This window comes from Lampris incognitus, chromosome 5 (genome assembly GCF_029633865.1).
Source record: "Lampris incognitus isolate fLamInc1 chromosome 5, fLamInc1.hap2, whole genome shotgun sequence".
Lineage (NCBI taxonomy): Eukaryota > Metazoa > Chordata > Actinopteri > Lampriformes > Lampridae > Lampris > Lampris incognitus.
The window spans coordinates 60464130-60486259 of NC_079215.1; the positions used below are offsets into that span (position 1 = coordinate 60464130).

Sequence of the window (22130 nt, forward strand, 5' to 3'; positions counted from 1 at the left end):
CAATCTTGCTTCAGAGTGGTATCATATTTTGCCTTTTTTATTTTCCGTTAATTTCAGAAACCTGGTAAAGATGTGGATTCGATCATCCAGGACATCAACTCTCAGAGAGAAAGGGACGAAATGCAAGAACTTGACCAGTAAGCAAACATTGTAGGCATATGATTATTCCTTCTGGGCCTGCAATTTTTTTTCGTTCTGGGAATATGATTTTTTTTTTCCTGATTTCTTTTTGGGCAAGGACTGGCAGATGTATTTGATGTGAAAAGTTCATTACTTTGGAGCGTCCGGGTAGCATAGCAGTCTATTTCGTTACCTACCAACACAGGGATCGCTGGTTCGAATCCCTGTATTACCTCACGCTTGGTCGGGTGTCCCTACATACACAATTGGCTGTGTCAGCGAGTGGGAAGCTGGATGTGGGTATGTGTCCTGGTCGGTTGGGGCACCTGTTCAGGGGAGAGGGGGAACTGGGGGGCATAGCGTGATCCTCCCATGCGCTACGTCCCCCTGGCAAAACTCCTCACTGTCAGGTTAAAAGAAGCGGCTGGCGACTCCACATGTATCGGAGGAGACATGTGGTAGTCTACAGCCTTCCTTGGATCGACAGAGGGGGTGGAGAAGTGACTTGGACAACTCGGAAGAACATGGTAATTGGCCAGATACAATTAGGGAGAAAAAGGGGGGGGGGAGTTCATTACTTTTAACATGAAGTTAAATGTAGTTTCCTTCATGTCACTAGGAGACATTTAATAAAAATGCTTTTAGAATGAAAAACACCTTTGGATACTGTTTGATAGTAATTCATCAGATACTAAATAAATCATGTTATCATTTGCATCTAGCTTCATGCCAGAGAGAACCCGCTCCCGCAGTCCTGTCAGCCGTTCCCTCAGCCCTCGTTCTCACAGCCCCAGTTTTACCTCCTGCAGCTCAACTCACAGCCCCCAGGGGGCACCCTGCAGGGGTCATGAGAGAGGCAGCAATGGCCTTGCCACTCGCCGAGGTTCATGGGACTGGTCATCCCACCTGCGCAGGGCAGAAGAGGAACGGGAGAGAGAGCGAGATGATGTGTCCTGGAGGAAGGAGGGGGTCCAGGATGATGACCGACCCAACGGACGGATAGCTGACCGTCGGAAGCTATACCTGAAGCCTTTGGACCGTGCGAGCCCTAGATCTGCAGACGAACGGGGAGGGGTTGTATGTGGAGGAGGAGGTGAAGGGATGAGGGGTAATAGGGACTGGTACTCACGGAGCAGCCCGCAGGATGTGGCTTTTTCCTCCTACAGACATATGGAGGATGACTTTTATGTAATGGAGCAGATGTACAAGTCAGAGAAGCCACCCAGGACATCGTCATACCAGAGACATGAGGCAAGGCTGAAGAGGAGAGAGGAGGGGGACTACCACAGCAAGTCCAGATACTCCGAGTCTGAGATGATGGAGGAACTGGCTTCAAGGACAACTGAAGACAGGAGGCAGGGCTTGCCGGCCAGAGGGGGGAGTGCAAAACAAAGCAGGAGGCACACCGCCACAGGGAGCCCAGAGAAAAAAAATGCCGTCGAGAATAATGTGAGCACATCAGTGATGTGAATGGACATTACAGCTGTTACTATTGTACTGTAATGATGATCATAGTCAGGATGCAATCACTGGGATTTAGCATATGGGGGATTATTATGGGTGTCACATAAAGGTGAATCAGTTCATCTGGACACAAGGTTTATTGAGAGAAATGTTTCATCACTCATCTGAGTGACCTCTTCAGTCTCAACTGACTTCAGGTATCCCTACCCTTACAAACAACACAGTGGCATAATAAACCAACGGTCGGTTTTATGTGCAAATTGCCGTGACCATTAACTAGAGTTAAATGTTCATGTGTACTGTTCACAGAGGTTTGGGGAATACAGTGCCTTACAAAAGTATTCAACTCCCTCAACAGTTATCACTAATTCCTGGATTATAAAAGTAGCTCACACATCTGTTCCTGAACAATATTCTTTTTGTGAACCCATAAGCTCTAACAGCATGTCCCCAAAGCCAAAATAAGTTATGTTTCGCTGACTTTTTTTATTAATAAATTAAAATATAGTGCTTGCATTATTATTCAACCCCCACATATCAGAGTACCCTTTTGCTGCAGTAACAGCCATGATTCTCTTGGTGTAAGTATGTACAAGCTTTGCACATTCTTCAGGAGTAATTTTTACCCATTCTTCTTGGCAGAATTTGTACAGGTCTTGCAGGTTGGTGGGATGTCGCCTCTGGACTGCGATTTTCAGTCTGTGCCACAGATTTTTCAATGGGGTTGATGTCCGTACTTTTTGGCCGCTCCAAAACATTCACCTTTTTGTTGCTGAGCCATGCCATTGTTGCTTTAGCCTTGTGCTTAGGATCATTGTCCTGCTGGAAGGTGAACCTTCTCCCAAGCTTCAGGTTTATGGCAGACTGCAACAGCTTTTCTTCCAATATTTCCCTGTATTTAGCTCCGGCCATTCTTCCCTCAATTTGAACAAGGTTCCCAGTGTCTGCAGATGAAAAGTAGCCCCATAGCATTATGCTGCCGCCACCATGCTTCACTGTAGGGAGGGTGTTTTTAGGGCATGAGCAGTGTTAGGTTTGTGCCACACACAACGCTTTGAGTTTGGCCAAAAAGCTCAACTTTCATCTCATCTCACCACAAAACCTTTACCCACATCCTAACTGGGTCTCTCTCATGCTTAATAGCAAAGTCCAAGTGTCCTTTTGCGTGCATAGTCTTGAGCAACGGCTTCTTTCTTGCCACCCTCCCATACAGGCCAGATTTATGGAGAGCCCGTGATATGGTTGACTCATGCACATTTACTCCAGTTTCAGCCACTGACCTCTGGAGCTCCTTCAGAGTGACTGCAGGATCCTCTGTGGCTTTCCTCACCAGCCCACGTCTTGCTCGGACACTTAGCTTTGAGGGACAGCCTGTCCTACAAAGCGTCTGGGTGGTGTGCTACAACTTCCACTTTCTGACAATGGATCCAACAGTGTTTCGTGGGACAACTTGGATATTGTTTTGCATCCCTTTCCCACCTTCTGCATTTTAATTACTTTGTCTCTTACTTCAGTATTCTGCTTCTTTGTCTTCATTTCCTGATGGCGTTCACACCCGGCTAATGAACTTTACACAGAGCGTTTTTTATACCCATAAATGAGACCATTACTTTAATATCTTACAGGTGCACACTAATAATGTCCAATTGTGTTAACCTGAGTTTGTTTTAGGAATAATTTGTCATTTGTGTAAACTTGGAGCTTTCAGAGCACAAGGGGTTGAATTACTTATGCAAACACTATATTTTAGTTTTACACTTTTTACTTTTTAATCAATTTATTTTATTTTATTTTAATTTATTTAATTTATTTTAAGTTATTAATACAAAAAGTCAGCGGAACATAACTTATTTTTGGCTTTGGGAGCATGCTTTTAGAGCTTACGGGTTCACAAAAATAATATTGTTCAGGAACAGATGTGTGAGTATCTTTTATAATCCAGAAATTAGTGATGACTGTCAAGGGGGCTGAATACTTTTGCATTGTAAGCATTGTAAGATGGCGAAAGATGTACCGTTTATCCCCCCTCGGTGCAGCGATGGTCGTTCCCTCTTCACATAGATGGCCTCTTTGACTCCCCGTTCAAACCAGCGTTCCTCCCTATCAAGGATGTGCACATCCTCATCCTTGAAAGAGTGGCCACTGGCCTGTAGATGGGGTGGACTGTGGAGTCCTGGCCTGACGTGTTAGCTCTCCTGTGTTGTGTCATCCTCTTGGCCAGCATCTGTTTAGTTTCCCCAACGTACAAGTCACGGCAATCCTCCTGGCACTTAACAGCATACACTATATTGCTCTGTTTGTGCCGGGGGACCCAGTCCTGGTCCACTTAGGGTGGAAGGATGGACCAATTTCTAGCGCAGTGTGTTTTGGGGTTTGAAAGCAACTGAGATGTTTCTAAGATATGTGTCTCAGCTTTTCTGACACTCCCACCGCATACGGAATCACCCCTGGTTTATGCTTAGGCAGCTGTTGTCCTTCTCCTCTCTGATTGGCTGGTGCAGTTTGAATAACCACACTTAACCAGGCCTGTTTAATGTGGGATTTCTCCCCTTCCCTGGCCGCTGTGTCGGTGGGGACGTTGTCAGCTTGGTGGTACAGCGTCCTGATGACTCCTAGTTTGTGCTCCAGTGGGTGATGAGTCAAGTCAAGTCAAGTCAAGTAGGTTTTTATTTGTCCCCAGAGGGGCAATTGTTGTATAGCAGCAGCAACATTCGAACACACAAACACTCCACAGAAAACACAAGGCAAATACATACAACATGTAGTGAGGAGAACAAAGCCAACAAAAACCAATGCAACAGTAAACAGTGTGAACGGTGTTTATCAAGGTGGAGATGGTATTGCCTCTTTCTATTGGATGAGAGTCAAACCTTAAGTACTGATCAGTATGTGTTGGTTTATGGTAAACATCAACTATCAAATGTCCCCCATCACCAATTGCAATTTCTAAGAAGGCTAACCTGTCATTTTTCACATACTCCCTGGTAAACTTGATGTGGTTGTCCACAGAGTTAATATGGTCAGTGAAATGTGGTACGTCCTGAGGTTTAATTTTAACCCAGGTGTCGTCCTCATATCTGAACCAATGGCGAGGTGGTGTCCCTGGATAGGACACCACTGCCCTCTTTTCCACTTCCTCCATATACAAGTTGGCCACTACAGGTGAGACTGGGGGAACACAGCACACCTATACCTCTGCCTATCGTACTGTCCCCTGTATGTGAAGTACGGTCGGGTTTGGCTCATTATGCCACTGTATTGTTTATAAGGGTGGGGACACCTGCAGTCAGGTGAGACTGAAGAGGTCACTTAGATGAGTGATGAAACGTTTCTCTCAATAAGCGTTGTGTCCAGATGAACTGATTCACCTTTCTGTGATTTCCTTACCTGGATGCATCAAGACATTATGGCTGTGCATTATTTTCCCTTGGGAAATGTATGTATGGCACACCTTCTCACAATACTATTATATTATGTTTTGTTATAAGAATGTAATATAATAGAACATACTTTTATGCTATACTCTTATTTATATGGTTATATTATACTTACATGTTTTTTTCTAGGACTGTAAGCCCAAAGAAAAATCTCGTTCACCTCAGAAAAACAAGCAAGCAGCGGATGCTGAATGTGAGAAAAGCAAAGACAGTGTAAGTTTGTGGTTGGACCTTCATCATGTGTTCATATTCAAATGACTCATTCAAGAGATTTTAGCTTTTAGAGGGGTTACCACTGACATTTTAGCCATTAACTCACACAGCAGGTTCATGTAAGGTGAAAAGGCGAAAGGTGTTTGTCAATCTGTTTTTTTGCCTGTCCCCGTAGGCAGGGGAATGGGGGAGTGGAGATGACACCGAGGGGGAGAGCTGGTACCCTGGGGACATGGAGGGGCTGGTCACTGTAGATGAGGTGGGTGGAGAGGATGACTCCATCACTGAGCCAGACCTTCCCGAGCTGACAGAGGATGCTCCCTGCACCAAAGAGCCAACAGAGGACAAGAAAGATGTGGAAGATGTCACGCCGGCACTCGACGCCGGTGCTGAGATGCAGGACACCCCTGAAGAGAGGAAGACCCAGGAGAATGGTGACATCACCGCAGAGAAGGCTGTGACTGTGAAAGCAGAGGATGTGTTGATCGCAACAAGTCCCAAAGGTCAGACACTCAGCCCCGTGGATTCAGAACTGCCTAGCACTGACCTCAACGACCTCTCCTGTCAGGAGGTCAAGGCTGCTTCGGAGGAGACATGCTCAGAGGACAAAGTGGATGATGGCCCACCAGAAAAGCCACTGGAAAATCATGTCAGCAAATCTGATGACAGCAAGACTCAGGAAGAAGCGCAAAGCACGGAGCCAGTCAGTAAGGAGACGCAGCACAAGGACGAGACTTCTCAAAGAGGTAGTTTGCATTAGAAAAATGTCGAAATAGCTTCATGTCGATTGAGACCAGATCAGAATCGCTTCGTATTGTATCATAAAGATATATCATAATGTTGATGTGATTTTTATGCAATTCATATTTCTTCCACAGGTGTTCAGAAGCCAGAAAATAACCCATGTCCCAATCAGACTGCGCCTGAGGCCCCCACCACAATTCAAGAACAAGATATGGCCGTCAGCCAGCACAGCATCCCTTTGGGTAAAAATTCAAAATTTTATGATGACTAGTGTTATAAATGATTTCATAGGATTGTCAAACCAATAGGAAGCTCCATTATGATTTGAATGGATACAGATGGAATTGCCATTTGGGGATTTTGACACAAAATTACTCAATTTATTCAAACTTCTCCAAAAAAAATATTACATATAAATATCATCATCAAAGATATCACAAACGATGTAAAAATACCAACAGTTAATTGGTACATTTAGCCTTAGCAATAAAACATAAAATTTGCCAACATTTATTTGATATAGATTAAGCCCAATCAGTACTGAAAATAAATCCAAGTTGGTCTTCATTTTTATTTTAGATAAGACTTGTTTTAAAGCATGATTGCTGGCTAGCTGTGGGCCCCGGAGCCTGGCCAGACGATAGAACTGAGTCACACATCCTTCATGAGGCCACCGACATGCTGCAGCATTAGAAGTCTAATTGAGTGGAATGAGGAGGGATGAGAGGTGCTGTTAGCTGCTTAAACACTTGGTGACCTTTTTCAGATGCAGGCTGTAAAACAGCCCCTTGAGGACAGTGTATTTATATATTGTCATTAAGGCTGGACTGATGTGTTTCAGCACATGGCCAGAGTTGGCGTGTTGGTTTGAGCCCTGACACAACAATAGACCACAGCACACACACACACACACACAAGCTGTGTGTTGGTGGCATGACAGCCCTATAATATCTGGGCAATTCTTCCATTTGGGGCACTTTTGACTTTTGAAATTTTGAAAATAAATAAATAAAAATCCGTTTGTTCTTTTTCTTTTTCAAAGGCTCTTTCAAGTGGTCTGGAACAAATATCAAATAAATATCATCCTTCAAAATAAGTTTGATATTATGATGCTTTTTCCCCAAAGTTGTAACGGCAAAATGTGATGGTACTGACGCGTGATGGTAATGACAATTTTCACTTTTTGGAGAAATATACGTGAATAAAGTGAAGTTTGTTATTTCTGAAGTAAAATCCCCAGTTACTAACTTGTTTGGTAATGACGCGTAATAAACATACTATCAAGTCAGGACGTATAAAGCTTCACATTACTTACGTTTGTGGACATGAAAGAGCCGCGCTTCTGCCATGACTGGTCAGGCGCCTCTGGCACTTCTCGTTTCCATGGCAACCACGTTGCTGTTTGAAAAAACGTCGTTGCTCTAAAATGTTGGGTGTAATGTAATGACAGATGTATGGGGACAGCGATATTTAACTATACAAATGTGCAAATTGCACATATATAAACCATATGAATTTCAAATGTCTGTAAATCGTTATGAGAAAACGCAAAGTAAAGCTTTAGTGAATTTAACCATTTTTATTACTTTATTATAGAGGGGACGTTTAAAAGTCTGGGTTGGGGACAAGCCCAAAACAGTGGAACTCTGCCACGTTTGAATTTTCAACATACTGAAAAAGTATTAAAATGTCATCATTGAGACGCAAATCTATTTTTCATAGCTAACACAACTCTAACAAATACAAGAATTGTTTTAAAAAAAATATATATATATGTTTTTTTTTCTTGAAAATTTGCCCTGTTCACTGTTTGTTTATTTATTTATTTGCTATGTTCTTCGTTTTTGTATGTTTTTGATGGTGTCATTTTATGGATATGTGTTTTTTATCTTCTGTGTTGCACTGCCGTGGGCTGGGACAAACGACATTTTGTCTCTTTTGTGTATGAAAGTACATGACTGAGATGACAATAAATGGATTCTGACTCTGATTCTGATTCTGGGGACAGAAAAGCTCCCTTAATTAAAGAATCACCCTTTTGACAGTGGGCCTCATCTTGCTTCTAATAATAAAAACATAGCCCATTTGACCAAAGAGAATGTGCAATCATTTGTTTGAGCAAAAGAGGTGAATACAGGAAAGGGAAATGTAGGAGCTGCTAATGAACAAATAAACAAGTTTATGAAGTGTGTGAAGTGTTTTAAAGGGTGATAACGATAACTTCTATAAATGTCTTCCCCAAAAGGGGTGGAGTTCATTGTGCCCAGAGCTGGATTCTACTGTAAGCTGTGTGGATTGTTCTACAGCAGTGAGGTGACAGCCAAGACGGCCCACTGCCGCAGCACCGTTCACTACAGGAACCTGCAGGTACACCGGGCATGCGGGGAGCGTGCTGACGGGGGCGATAACCGTGATGCTTTGCATGAGAAGCGTGTCTGCGTGTCACTCGATCCGCTCAGTCCGAGCTGTCGGTTCACCATCTAGACGAGAGTTCTCGTAGAGGTGACCGACGCCTCAGGACAAATCCGTCGTGTGTGCCCTGTGTCATGGAGGTCGTGTGAGTCTGTTCACAATCTACTGCCGTGCATTGTGCCAAAAATACAAATGTATGTGCCTTCACGGCGCACAACTCCAAGGCTGCAGCCCGTATGGCTGAGAGCCAGCGTGTGTTGATACCTAAACACACGAGGTTCCACCACCTGCTGCTGCTGCAGGGCTGTGGACTAACTAATCTCTTGGTCTCGTACTTTTGACGGTCAGCAGGTGCAAACTCCATGTTTCTACACATGTTTACACCAGATGATGCAATCACGTGTGATCTAACGGCTAGCGGTGAAACGTTATCTATCTGGCGGCCCATGTGAGGGCCGCAGCAGCAGCAGGGACCGCAGTAACGTCTAGTCCACATGCATGGATAGCACCTACACCCGCCCCCCACCCCACCCCACCCCACCCCACCCCACCCCACCCCCGGTAGGGATGAAACGAGCTCGCACACAATACCAACTATGTAGTATGTCTACACACACACAGACATGCAAACGTGCACACATTCTCTTTCACACATACACACACACTCACTGGCTTTCTCCCTCTCTCTCTCTCTCTCTCTCTCTCTCCCTCTCTCTCTCTCTCTCCCTCTCTCCCTCTCTCTCCCACACTCTGTCTCTCTCTCTCTTGCTCTGTCCCCCCTCTCTATCCCTCTCTCTCCCACACTCTGTCTCTCTCTCTCTTGCTCTGTCTCCCCCTCTCTATCCCTCTCTCTCCCACACTCTCTCCCTCTCTCTCTTCCTCTGTCTCCCCCTCTCTATCCCTCTCTCTCCCACACTCTGTCTCTCTCTCTCTTGCTCTGTCTCCCCCTCTCTCTCACTCTCTCCCCCTCTCTCTCTTGCTCTGTCCCCCCTCTCTATCCCTCTCTCTCCCACACTCTGTCTCTCTCTCTCTTGCTCTGTCTCCCCCTCTCTATCCCTCTCTCTCCCACACTCTGTCTCTCTCTCTCTTGCTCTGTCTCCCCCTCTCTATCCCTCTCTCTCCCACACTCTGTCTCTCTCTCTCTTGCTGTCTCCCCCTCTCTATCCCTCTCTCTCCCACACTCTGTCTCTCTCTCTCTTGCTCTGTCCCCCCTCTCTATCCCTCTCTCTCCCACACTCTGTCTCTCTCTCTCTTGCTCTGTCTCCCCCTCTCTATCCCTCTCTCTCCCACACTCTGTCTCTCTCTCTCTTGCTCTGTCTCCCCCTCTCTATCCCTCTCTCTCCCACACTCTGTCTCTCTCTCTCTTGCTCTGTCTCCCCCTCTCTATCCCTCTCTCTCCCACACTCTGTCTCTCTCTCTCTTGCTCTGTCTCCCCCTCTCTATCCCTCTCTCTCCCACACTCTGTCTCTCTCTCTCTTGCTCTGTCCCCCCTCTCTATCCCTCTCTCTCCCACACTCTGTCTCTCTCTCTCTTGCTCTGTCTCCCCCTCTCTATCCCTCTCTCTCCCACACTCTGTCTCTCTCTCTCTTGCTCTGTCTCCCCCTCTCTCCCACACTCTCTCCCTCTCTCTCTTCCTCTGTCTCCCCCTCTCTCCCACACTCTGTCTCTCTCTCTCTGGCTCTGTCCCCCCTCTCTCCCACACTCTCTCCCTCTCTCTCTTCCTCTGTCTCCCCCTCTCTCCCACACTCTCTCCCTCTCTCTCTGGCTCTGTCCCCACTCTCTATCCCTCTCTCTCCCACACTCTGTCTCTCTCTCTCTTGCTTGTACTCTCTCTCTCTCGCTCACACACACTCTCTCCCTCTCTCTCTTGCTCTGTCTCCCCCTCTCTCCCACACTCTCTCCCTCTCTCTCTTCCTCTGTCTCCCCCTCTCTCCCACACTCTCTCCCTCTCTCTCTTGCTCTGTCCCCCCTCTCTATCCCTCTCTCTCCCACACTCTGTCTCTCTCTCTCTTGCTCTGTCCCCCCTCTCTATCCCTCTCTCTCCCACACTCTGTCTCTCTCTCTCTTGCTCTGTCCCCCCTCTCTATCCCTCTCTCTCCCACACTCTGTCTCTCTCTCTCTTGCTTGTACTCTCTCTCTCTCGCTCACACACACTCTCTCCCTCTCTCTCTTGCTCTGTCCCCCCTCTCTATCCCTCTCTCTCCCACACTCTGTCTCTCTCTCTCTTGCTCTGTCCCCCCTCTCTATCCCTCTCTCTCCCACACTCTGTCTCTCTCTCTCTTGCTCTGTCTCCCCCTCTCTATCCCTCTCTCTCCCACACTCTGTCTCTCTCTCTCTTGCTCTGTCCCCCCTCTCTATCCCTCTCTCTCCCACACTCTGTCTCTCTCTCTCTTGCTCTGTCTCCCCCTCTCTATCCCTCTCTCTCCCACACTCTGTCTCTCTCTCTCTTGCTCTGTCTCCCCCTCTCTCTCACACTCTCTCCCTCTCTCTCTTCCTCTGTCTCCCCCTCTCTCCCACACTCTGTCTCTCTCTCTCTGGCTCTGTCCCCCCTCTCTCCCACACTCTCTCCCTCTCTCTCTTCCTCTGTCTCCCCCTCTCTCCCACACTCTCTCCCTCTCTCTCTGGCTCTGTCCCCCCTCTCTATCCCTCTCTCTCCCACACTCTGTCTCTCTCTCTCTTGCTTGTACTCTCTCTCTCTCGCTCACACACACTCTCTCCCTCTCTCTCTTGCTCTGTCTCCCCCTCTCTCCCACACTCTCTCCCTCTCTCTCTTCCTCTGTCTCCCCCTCTCTCCCACACTCTCTCCCTCTCTCTCTTGCTCTGTCCCCCCTCTCTATCCCTCTCTCTCCCACACTCTGTCTCTCTCTCTCTTGCTCTGTCCCCCCTCTCTATCCCTCTCTCTCCCACACTCTGTCTCTCTCTCTCTTGCTTGTACTCTCTCTCTCTCGCTCACACACACTCTCTCCCTCTCTCTCTTGCTCTGTCCCCCCTCTCTATCCCTCTCTCTCCCACACTCTGTCTCTCTCTCTCTTGCTTGTACTCTCTCTCTCTCGCTCACACACACTCTCTCCCTCTCTCTCTTGCTCTGTCTCCCCCTCTCTGTCCCTCTCTCTCCCACACTCTCTCCCTCTCTCTCCCTCTCTCTCTTGCTCTGTCTCCCTCTCTCTCTCTTGCTCTCTCTCCCACACTCTGTCTCTCTCTCTCTTGCTCTGTCTCCCCCTCTCTCTCACTCTCTCTCCCTCTCTCTCTTGCTCTGTCCCCCCTCTCTATCCCTCTCTCTCCCACACTCTGTCTCTCTCTCTTGCTCTGTCTCCCCCTCTCTATCCCTCTCTCTCCCACACTCTGTCTCTCTCTCTCTTGCTCTGTCCCCCCTCTCTATCCCTCTCTCTCCCACACTCTGTCTCTCTCTCTTGCTCTGTCTCCCCCTCTCTATCCCTCTCTCTCCCACACTCTCTCCCTCTCTCTCTTGCTCTGTCTCCCCTCTCTATCCCTCTCTTTCTCCCACACACTCTCTTTCTCTCTTGCTCTGTCTCCCCCTCTCTATCCCTCTCTCTCCCACACTCTGTCTCTCTCTCTCTTGCTCGTACTCTCTCTCTCTCGCTCACACCTACACGCTCACTTTCTCTCGCTCTATCTCCCCTCTCTCTCCCACACTCTGTCTCTCTCTCTCTTGCTCACACATACACACGCCCACTTTCTCTCCCTCTATCTCCCCCTCTCTCTCGCTCTATCTCCCGCTCTCTCTCCCACACTCTGTCTCTCACACTCTCGCTCACGCATACACACAAGCTGACTTTCTCTCGCTCTCTCGCTCACACATACACACAAACACACACTCACTTTCTCTCCCTCTCTCACTCTCTCGCTCTCTCTCCCCCTCTCTTTCTCTCCCTCTCTCACTCTCTCGCTCTCTCTCCCCCTCTCTTTCTCTCCCTCTCTCACTCTCTCGCTCTCTCTCCCCCTCTCTTTCTCTCCCTCTCTCACTCTCTCGCTCTCTCTCCCCCTCTCTTTCGCTCTCTCTCTCACACTCTCGCTCACACATACACACACGCTGACTTTCTCTCGCTCTCTCGCTCACACACACACACACACACACACTGGCTTTGTCTCGCTCTCACACACACACTCACTTTCTCTCTGTCTCTCTCTCGCTCAAACATATACACAAACACACACACACACTCCCTCTTTCCCCCTCTCTCACACTCTCTCACGCATACACACGCACATACACGCTCACTTTCTCTCCCCCGTCTCTCTCTTGCTCACACACACACACACACACACACACACACACACACACACATGCTTTGTCTCTCTCTCTCACACGCTCTCTTTCTCCCCTTCACGCTCTCGCTCGCTCTCTCTCTCTCTCTCTCTCTCTCTCTCTCTCTCTCTCTCTCTCTCTCTCTCTCTCTCTCTCTCTCTCTCTCTCTCTCTCTCTCTCTCTCTCTCTCTCTCTCTCTCTCTCTCTCTCTCTCTCTCACACACACACACACACACACACACACACACACAGGCAAGGTTGAGCCTGTATTAAGTTTCCCATTAGTGGCCATTCAGCAGCCAGGTCCCCAGCGGCTCCTCATGCAGCAGCACAGCTGAGGCTGGAACACACATATATCCCCCCACACATATACCCCCTCCCCCACACATATACCCCTCCACACATATACCCCACACATATTCCCCACACCTACTCCCCACACATATTCCCACATTTGATGGATGACATTCCCGCTTCCACAGCAGCTGTGCTGTCTGTCAAAGCTGTGTGAGAGCTGACAGTTTGTGTCGTTTGTAAAGAGAATTTTCTTTTATTTTAATGTGCAGTATTGTAAAGATTAGCTCATTAAGAGAATCCCCGTTTAAAGTGTATTATTACAGTATTATTACAATATATGTGTGTGTTGGGGGGTCTGACAGACATACATAGTACAGTATTATACATAAATAGTACAGTATTAGACATACATAGTACAGTATTATACATAAGTCGTACAGTATTAGACATACATAGTGCAGTGTTAGACATACATAGTACAGTATAAGACATGCATAGTACAGTATTATACATAAATAGTACATTATTAGACATACATAGTACAGTATAAGACACAAATAGTTCAGTATTAGACATGCATAGTGCAGTGTTAGACATACATAGTACAGTATAAGACATGCATAGTACAGTATTATACATAAATAGTACAGTGTTAGACATACATAGTACAGTATAAGACATACATAATACAGTAGTGTACATACATAGTACAGTATTAGACATACATAATACAGTAGTGTACATACATAGTACAGTATTAGACATACAGAGACCAACAGCAAATGGCAGGATAGGCAACAGGAACAAAAACGTAAAGCATGTTTTTTACATTGGACGATTACACAAGACAACACAAACAATAACAAAGCTAGACCGGTTTCATTGACTCAGTTAGCTCGCCAGGCGAGGATGGAAGAGCAAAGCTTGGTGGAGGGATACGGGATGTGGCTGCAGTCAGGTTGAAGCAGCATGAGGTGCCCACACAGCCACGTATCCGTCCACTAACAGTGCAGAGGTGCAGCAGAGGTGCAGCAGCGTTCCCATGAGCAATACAACCGATGGGCTGACCAGAAGAGGCTACGCTCCATAATATAAAGGCAGTGACCTGTTAGCAAATTATCTGATATTTCTGATTTACTTTAATGTAACAAGCTGGGACACCTCTTGACTTGAGTCTGGAATAGCCCAACATACGTAAGTTGTAGGATGAGAGTAAGCGCAATATTAAATGCAACTTGATTGATTGATTGACTGATATTTGGCGAATTATGTTGATACTGTCTTGTTTTCCTTATTAGTTCAACAGTATTGTACTCAGTCTTTTGCTGTTTTCCCCCTCTTTTTTCCATTCTGTTTGTCTTTGATTTAACTGTGTGTTATTATTATTTTCAAAATTATATTTCATCTAGAGGATCTGGGAGTGTGGGGTGGCGAGGGAGAGAGTGGGGTATTTACTATGTAAAATTATTAAATATGTATGATTTGTACACGTGTTAAATATGGAAATTCAATGAACAGATTTGCAACAAAAAAATAAAAATGATCAGAAATTAGCTCTTTTCAGAAAAAAAGCACAAAAAAAGAAAAAAAGAAAAAAAAAACCCCAACAACAAACAAATCAAACACCCAGTCTTATGTAGCTGGAGCCATTATGTGTGTGTTGTGGAGTATGCTGCTGCAGGACAGGAGCTCTGCAGGTTTTCACACTTATGCTCCTTAAAAAGTTCATTTCAGACACTACACTGCACCAACTGATTTCAGATAGAAAACGAGTGTGTGTGTGTGTGTGTGGGGGGGGGGGGGGTAATCCCACTGTTTATATTCAACTGATGTGTCTACAATTATGAGGTCTTCGTGGTTTGGGATGTTCTTTTTATTCATCATTGAAATTCTTTTTGCAGTAAAATTAAGTAAACGTACTGTCATCATTTAGTATAGACTTGTGTAGCAGAAAGAAAGATAAAAGAGAGAAAGGAAGAAAGAAAGAAAGAAAGAAAGAAAGAAAGAAAGAAAGAAAGAAAGAAAGAAAGAAAGAAAGAAAGAAAGAGAAAAAGAAAGGAGGATAAAAGAGAAAGGAAGGAAGAAAGAGAAGGAAAGAAAGAAAGACATGAAGGGAAAGAAAGAAAAGAAGGAAGGAAGGAAGTGAAAGAAAGAAAGAAAGAAAGAAAGAAAGAAAGGAAGGAAGGAAGGAAGGAAGGAAGGAAGTGAAAGAAAGGAAGGAAGGAAGATTTGACCAGAAATGTAAAGCGCTTTGAGTGGCTGTTGCAGCTATAAAAGCGCTACATAAAATGCAACTTGATTGATTGATTGATTGATTGATTGATTGGTTGATAGTACAGACTTGTATAGTGTAGACTTGTATATACTTGTATCGTATAGACTTGTATAGTACAGACTTGTATAGCATAGACTGGTATAGTGTAGACTTGTATGGCACAGACTTGTGTAGTATATACTTGTATAGTGTAGACTTGTATAGTACAGACTTGTAAAGTGTAGACTTGTATGGCACAGACTTGTATAGTATATACTTGTATAGTGTAGACTTGTATAGTACAGACTTGCATAGCATAGACTTGTATAGCATAGACTGGTATAGTGTAGACTTGTATGGCACAGACTTGTATAGTATATACTTGTATAGTGTAGACTTGTATAGTACAGACTTGTGTAGTGTAGACTTCTATATACTTGTATCGTATAGACTTGTATAGTATAGACTTGTATAATGTAGACTTGAATAGTGTAGACTTGTATAGTACAGACTTGTATAGTGTAGACGTATAGTATAGACTTGTGTAGTGTAGACTTGTATAGTACAGACTTGTATAGTATAGACTTGTATAATGTAGACTTGAATAGTGTAGACTTGTATAGTACAGACTTGTATAGTGTAGACGTGTAGTATAGACTTGTGTAGTGTGGACTTGTATAGTACAGGCTTGTATAGTGTAGACTTGTCTAGCACATACTTGTATAGTGTAGACTTACATGTTCCCAGATCCAGGCTTAAGAACAGGGGTGACAGAGCCTTTGCAGTTGCTGCCCCTGATCTCTGGAACAGCTTACCAGTACACATAAGATCTGCTCAGACCCTAGAGACTTTTAAATCTTGGTTAAAGACCCACGTACCTCTTCTCGCTGGCATTCAATTCAAGTTGAGCTGGACACCGTGATTTTATTGTGGAAATATACTTTTACTCTCGTGTTTTATTGTTTACATTTTAATTCCTTTATTTTACTATGTCTTTCTTACATGTCTTTTTATATTCATATGTGTTACTTATTTTACATTGTTTTTTAAGCTTGTGCAGCACTTTGGTTCAACTGTGGTTGTTTTAAGTGTGCTAAATAAATAAACGTGACTTGACTTGACTTGTGTGTAGTCATATCAGTGGATATTCTACAGTGAAATACTGCATCCTCATTACTTTCATCTCTTCTCAGAAATATCTGTCCCAGCTGGCAGAGACAAGTCTCCTGGATGCTCTGGCTGAACCATCATCTACAGAGTGACTCAGCGTGACCTCTGACCCCACATAGAGCCCCAAACCAGGACATGTTTATATGTGTCGATGCCGGGAAGCTGAGGACGACCCACAGCGTGGCTAATGTGACAAACACATATAATAACATGGAAAATTCCACCATTTCCAATATGTGGTAGATTCCCAAAGGAATGTTTTACTGTGCAGACAATCAGCAGCCCTCCAAACAATCCCACATCAACATGGTACATAACACAAGTGCAACACAGATGGAGACTTTATGTAACAGCATAATGTATTTTCAGCATTTCAACTACTCAGCCTTTTTTCTTTCATATCCTGTCAGTTTGATGGAAATGTATGACGTCAGCATTCATCACCACTGATTTACTGCCTGGGTGTCATTTAATATTGATGCATTCGTCTTGATTTCTATTTACTCAACAAAAACTGTATTGTGCTGTAGAGACTTCAGATTTGTGAAGTCTGTTCCCTGTGTGTCATGAATAGTGTGGCTTATATTTTGTCTGAGTAATATAATGTCTGAGTAATATAATGCTACATCGTCAGATGCAAAAATGACTTGGGAAATATTTGCCAAAGACTCAGTTGGTATTAACTGAGACAAATTCTCAGGTTTGTTTCATTTTTTTTGAATTTATTTGAATATTTACCTTTCTGTAAAAAAAAATGTAAATTGTCCTTAAAGAGTAGTTGTGTTGGCACTCTTTATTTTTCTTGTTCCTCTTGTGCTTGTTTGCTCATTGAAATAACCGTCAATAGAAAATGTGGATCACTGGAATTAGCAGCTGCTCAGCTGTGCAAAACATGTCCATTTGTTAGAGTTGTTCTGGAGGTTCAGTTTCCTACAGGGTCCTGATGCCGTTAGCTGTAAACTATAACACCACAACTACACCGCTGCAGACCTGGAACTGGACCACGAGGTTTCATTTAATTTATCCGTTAAATGGAAAATGACTCTGACATACAAAAGATAGGGATTGTTTCAGATCAATGTCCTCTGTATATTACACTGTGAATAAGGATCCTCAGATTTCAATGATAGTGTTTTTTTTTCTTTGACAAAACTTTTCATTACATTTTTCTGATGGAAAAAAAATCAATAAATGTTTTAAAGGAGGTGAGCGAATGCCTTTCTAGATGCACAGATGGTGCCCAGGCGTTTGGGTGTGTTGTAAAAGGCAGCAGCGTGGTATGTGGAGCTGGTGCCCAGGCGTGGTGCTGTGGTCCCTGTGTAAGTTACACACATCAGACTTCAGAAACATGACGTCTTTAAAACCCGTCACCTGTTCTAAATCTCTCCCAAACCAATGGAGCCTTTTCATCAAAATAAGCAAATGAGCATGTTAACCCAACTGGGCTTTAAATGAGCTTAAATTGACAATGGTTAAAGATATCTATCTACACTCTTGGTACAAAATGATATTGACAAGGGTGGGCTTCCAAAATGATTTGAAGTGTTTGGCAGAACCAGAGCGCCCCCGTGTGTCCAGACAGAAAACTGCTCTCAGAGTAACGACTCCACAGAGACGCTTCGAATTTGGGTACAAGCGACGCATTATATCAAAAATATGTCTTCGCTCAATATGAGTCGATACCAAACAAACGTGACAACCCCGCTGTGACGTGAGTAGAGTAAAACTCAAAGCTAATGTTATAAAGTGCTCTCCAAATATTTGTCTCCATGTGTCAAAGTCAGTAATGCCGTGCAATATGTTAGGGCAGACAAAAAAAAATCCGAGCCGTTTACTTTTTTAGCTAACATGATTGATAAAGCATCATATTATCATAGTCATAATCAATTCATCACCGAGCCATGTTTTTATTCTGTTTTCATGTGCGCGTGCGCGCGTTTAACTATATCCTCGCCCTGCGGCAGTCAAAAGGCACGTTGGGATTGTCAATAAAAGGTGATGTTCTGCCATTCAACAGAAGGGGGCGCCATTTTATTTTCATAGGCTCGCCGGACCATATAGACCAGTGGTTCTCAACCTTTTTGGGGTCCTGGACCCCCTACGTATTTTTGATCTACCCTGAGGACCCCTCCACCTGATCTTGGGGGAGGGGGGTTGCAATTTGATAGAAACAGTAGAAACTGCATTTTAAAATGCATTATAGCATTTATTCACTCTTTGGGGCAAAAATAAGAGCTTTCAGTTGTAACTTAGATATAATTAACAAAACAGAATTCTTATGCAGTAACTTTCAGATATATGTAACAAAACAGAATATGTATTCAGTAACTTTCAGATATATATGTAACAAAACAGAATATGTATTCAGTAACTTTCAGATATATGTAACAAAACAGAATATGTATTCAGTAACTTTCAGATATATATGTAACAAAACAGAATATGTATTCAGTAACTTTCAGATATATGTAACAAAACAGAATTCTTATGCAGTAACTTTTAACAATGCAAACGGGAGCGAGATCTCTTATTAAAATACAATAAATTACACTTGTGAAACAGATGTAATTAGAGAAAAAAGTCCTGTTACCCTTTATGGTTTAGGTAGATAAAGGTCTCAGTCACATTTGAGTAAAATAATCCTATTTCTATAAATGTCATAGGATCTTTATTTTCACGGACCCCTTGCAATTACACCACGGACCACTAGGGGTCCGCGGACCCCCGGTTGAGAAACACTGATTATAGAAAACGCGAGAAGCCGAGCCCATTCTCCATTTTCATTGGTCCGTCGCTTTAAATACCCGCGTCGGTCTCGCCAATCGCGTAAAGAAAACGCACCGCTACGTAAGCGTGGTTGCTGGGTAGATAAGACATAAACGGTTTTATCAGTTTGGGGCTTGGAAAATAGACACGGTCGGTGACTATGTTTTGTATTACTTGAAGTAAACCAAGCAAGGTAGCAAGTGAGCAGCTTCTTATTGCATTTGCCGTCCAGCGTTTGGAAGATGTGAAGTGTGGCGACCAGGTTGAGCTAAAAAGTAAACTAAGCGAAGCGAACATGAACTGTTTTTGTTCTGTGTCGCGTTTGACGCCGCGATTCTTGTAAATCGCCGTGCAGGGAACGTCTCGCCAAAGTTCCGTTATAACGACAGAGCTCCGTTATAACGACAGAGCTCCGTTATAAGCTGATTCTGAGGGGTTGTTAAAAGTTCTCTATCGTTTTGCTGGCAGAGTAGACCTGCTTGCAGGGAGTCTCGCATATTGACGCAGCTTTTCTCTGGCGGCGCATCTGACGCGATAGGCTAACGTTACCATAGGCTAACGTTACGATAGGCTAACGTTACCATAGGCTGACACTACGATAGGCTAACGTTAGCTATTGTTTATCAACAGTGCGCGCGTGAGTGAGAAAGGGGGGGGGAGGGGGTGGCGACGGGCTGGTTAACGTAAGTCTGCGTGCAATAACGTCTCTTGTGTTTTTCTTTCAGGTGTCAAACGAAAATCTTGTGTTCTTGCGCAGCTGTACTACGGAAGAGATTCCTGTTGGAAAACATGGCAACTGATTGCGAGGCCTGGCTGAACGCAAACCCTGTCGGTGAGTGTTCAACGCCAATAACTCATTCGAGATGAGACGCCATATCCGCTCTCCCCCCTCGCGGCTTTGGTGGGGGGCGGGTGATGGGGGGGGGGTGATGCGGAAGTGGTTTACTGCCTGTATAGCTTGCGGTCTCTGCAGATTCAGCGTCGTTTAATATGCTGACGGTTTGATTCCGTTGCTTATTCTGCGAGGATGGATGTATTCCATTGATGCCTTCCAAAATCTTCGCAGTATCTTTAGTTTTTACGTCCCACTCTCGCAGAACTCGGGTGGCTGTTGGGAAAACGGTACTTCAGAATTGTTAATTCGTTGCTTTCGGCACCATTACACATTTCTTTACACTCCCTCAACGTCCAACAGAACCCGAGGACCTGAGTGATTCCTTCGCTTCCGGTGACGAGAACGCAGGAGGAGCCGTGACCAGCTCCAGGAACATAACCAATGAGATAAACGGGAACTGGCTTTCATCCTCGAGCAACAACATCCACGAGGCACGTCTTAAGGCCAGAGCCAAGAGGAGGCTAAGGAAGAACTCCTCCAGAGACTCTGGTCGAGGGGACTCCCTCAGCGATAACAGTGACCCGGCCAGGGGAACATCAGCGCCCACCAGCCCCAAGAGCAAACTGCTGGACAGAAAGTCACGGCTAGGCAAGGGCAGAGGCCTGCCTAAGAAAGGTATTAAAACTGAGAAACACTACAATTGAACTGACTTGCACCTTGTTTACTTGAAACTAGAATTGTATTTCTACAAGCAGGCAACCTGACCAGGCAGCCTAAGGGTGGTAGTGGGTCTGTTCTGAGAAGGAGACTCTTGAACAGGTTTATTCATGTGGGGGAAATGAAATGCTAGGTATGGCTGTCTGGACAGTAATTTATCATTTTAATGAATTCTTTACAAAACAAGTCTAACTGATTTTATGTAGGAAAGTGACATCATACGTGTGTTTACTTGCAAAAAGGAATGTAATCAGAATAAGCAATTTCACAAATGCAGAATACACTACTCACATTTCCACAGTTGCTTTCCAAAACATCCCCTCTACAAATACTGTGCTCAGTTGAACATGGTCCTACTCCTGCTGCAGTGATTATGCTGGAGAAAGTGAGTGTGACAGTGGTTTAATAGAGGTTTAATAATCAGTGCCAACATACCCATATCCATTTTTAATCTTTTGTTGAAAGTCTCAAATGCATTGGGGGCTAAGTTAAAGCTGCAGTCCGTGACATTTTTCCGTTAATTCATCATTATCCGCACATTTTTTATCCCAAATTATACAGAGGAAGAGGTTGGCAAAGAAGAAGTGGGATAGTCAGAGAGATAAAGAAAGTAGACAGGAGTACAAGGAGATGCAGTGTAACGTGAAGAGAAAGGTGGCAAAGGAAAAGGTGTATGGTGAGTTGTATGAGAGGTTAGACACTATGAAAGGAGAAAAGGGCTTGTACTGATTGGCTAGACAGAGGGACTGAGCTGCGAAGGATGTGCAGCAAGTTAGGGTGATCAAGGATAGAGATGGAAATGTGCTGACAAGCGAGGAGAGTGTGCTGAGAAGGTGGAAGGAGTACTTTGAGGGGCTGATGAATGAAGAAAATGAGAGAGAGAGAGAGAAGGTTGGACGATGTAGGGGTAGTGAATCAGGAAATGCTGTGGATTAGCAAGGAGGAAGTGAGGGGAGCTATGAAGAGGATTGAGAGTGGAAAGGCAGTTGGTCCTGATGACATACCTGTGGAGGCATGGAGATGTTTAGGAGAGATGGCAGTGGGGTTTTTAACTAGATTATTTAACACAATCTTGGAAAGTGAGAGGATGCCTGGGGAGTGGAGAAGAAGCATACTGGTACTGATTTTCAAGAACAAGGGCGATGTGCAGAACTGTAGCAAGGAAAAAGTAACAGAAGCTAGGTTAAGAGGAGAGGTGACGATTAGCAAGCAGCAGTATGGTTTCATGCCACGAAAGAGCACCACAGATGTAATGTTTGCTTTGAGAATGTTGATTGAGAAGTATAGAGAAGGCCAGAAGGAGTTACCTTGTGTCTTTGTGGATTTAGAGAAAGCATACAACATGGTGCCGAGAGAGGAGGTGTGGTATTGTGTGAGGAAGTCGGGAGTTGCAGAGAAGTAGTATGTAGGAGTGGTGCAGGATATGTATGAGGG

General features: G+C 44.7%; 2 protein-coding genes across 3 annotated transcripts in view; both read left to right on the forward strand.

Annotated features, from left to right (window-relative positions):
* The window catches only part of rbm20 (RNA binding motif protein 20), a 49316-nt gene extending 32794 nt beyond the window's left edge, over nt 1-16522 (forward strand). Inside the window, exons 8-14 of the mRNA XM_056280576.1 lie at nt 58-137; nt 843-1569; nt 5151-5234; nt 5410-5980; nt 6113-6220; nt 8224-8345; nt 16402-16522. Coding sequence (XP_056136551.1) covers nt 58-137; nt 843-1569; nt 5151-5234; nt 5410-5980; nt 6113-6220; nt 8224-8345; nt 16402-16470 — 1761 coding nt within the window. The 3' untranslated portion in view covers nt 16471-16522. The remainder of the gene's footprint in view (nt 1-57; nt 138-842; nt 1570-5150; nt 5235-5409; nt 5981-6112; nt 6221-8223; nt 8346-16401) is intronic.
* A 2675-nt stretch (nt 16523-19197) lies between these two features.
* Nucleotides 19198-22130, forward strand: part of pdcd4b (programmed cell death 4b) — a 34578-nt gene continuing 31645 nt past the window's right edge. The window contains exons 1-3 of one of the 2 annotated variants that reach the window (XM_056280047.1): nt 19198-19294; nt 19870-19976; nt 20340-20654. In XM_056280047.1, the coding sequence (XP_056136022.1) occupies nt 19934-19976; nt 20340-20654 (358 nt within the window). In that variant the 5' untranslated portion in view covers nt 19198-19294; nt 19870-19933. Of the gene's footprint in view, nt 19295-19318; nt 19345-19869; nt 19977-20339; nt 20655-22130 lie in introns of those variants that run through there. The other variant, XM_056280048.1, reaches the window with a different exon arrangement.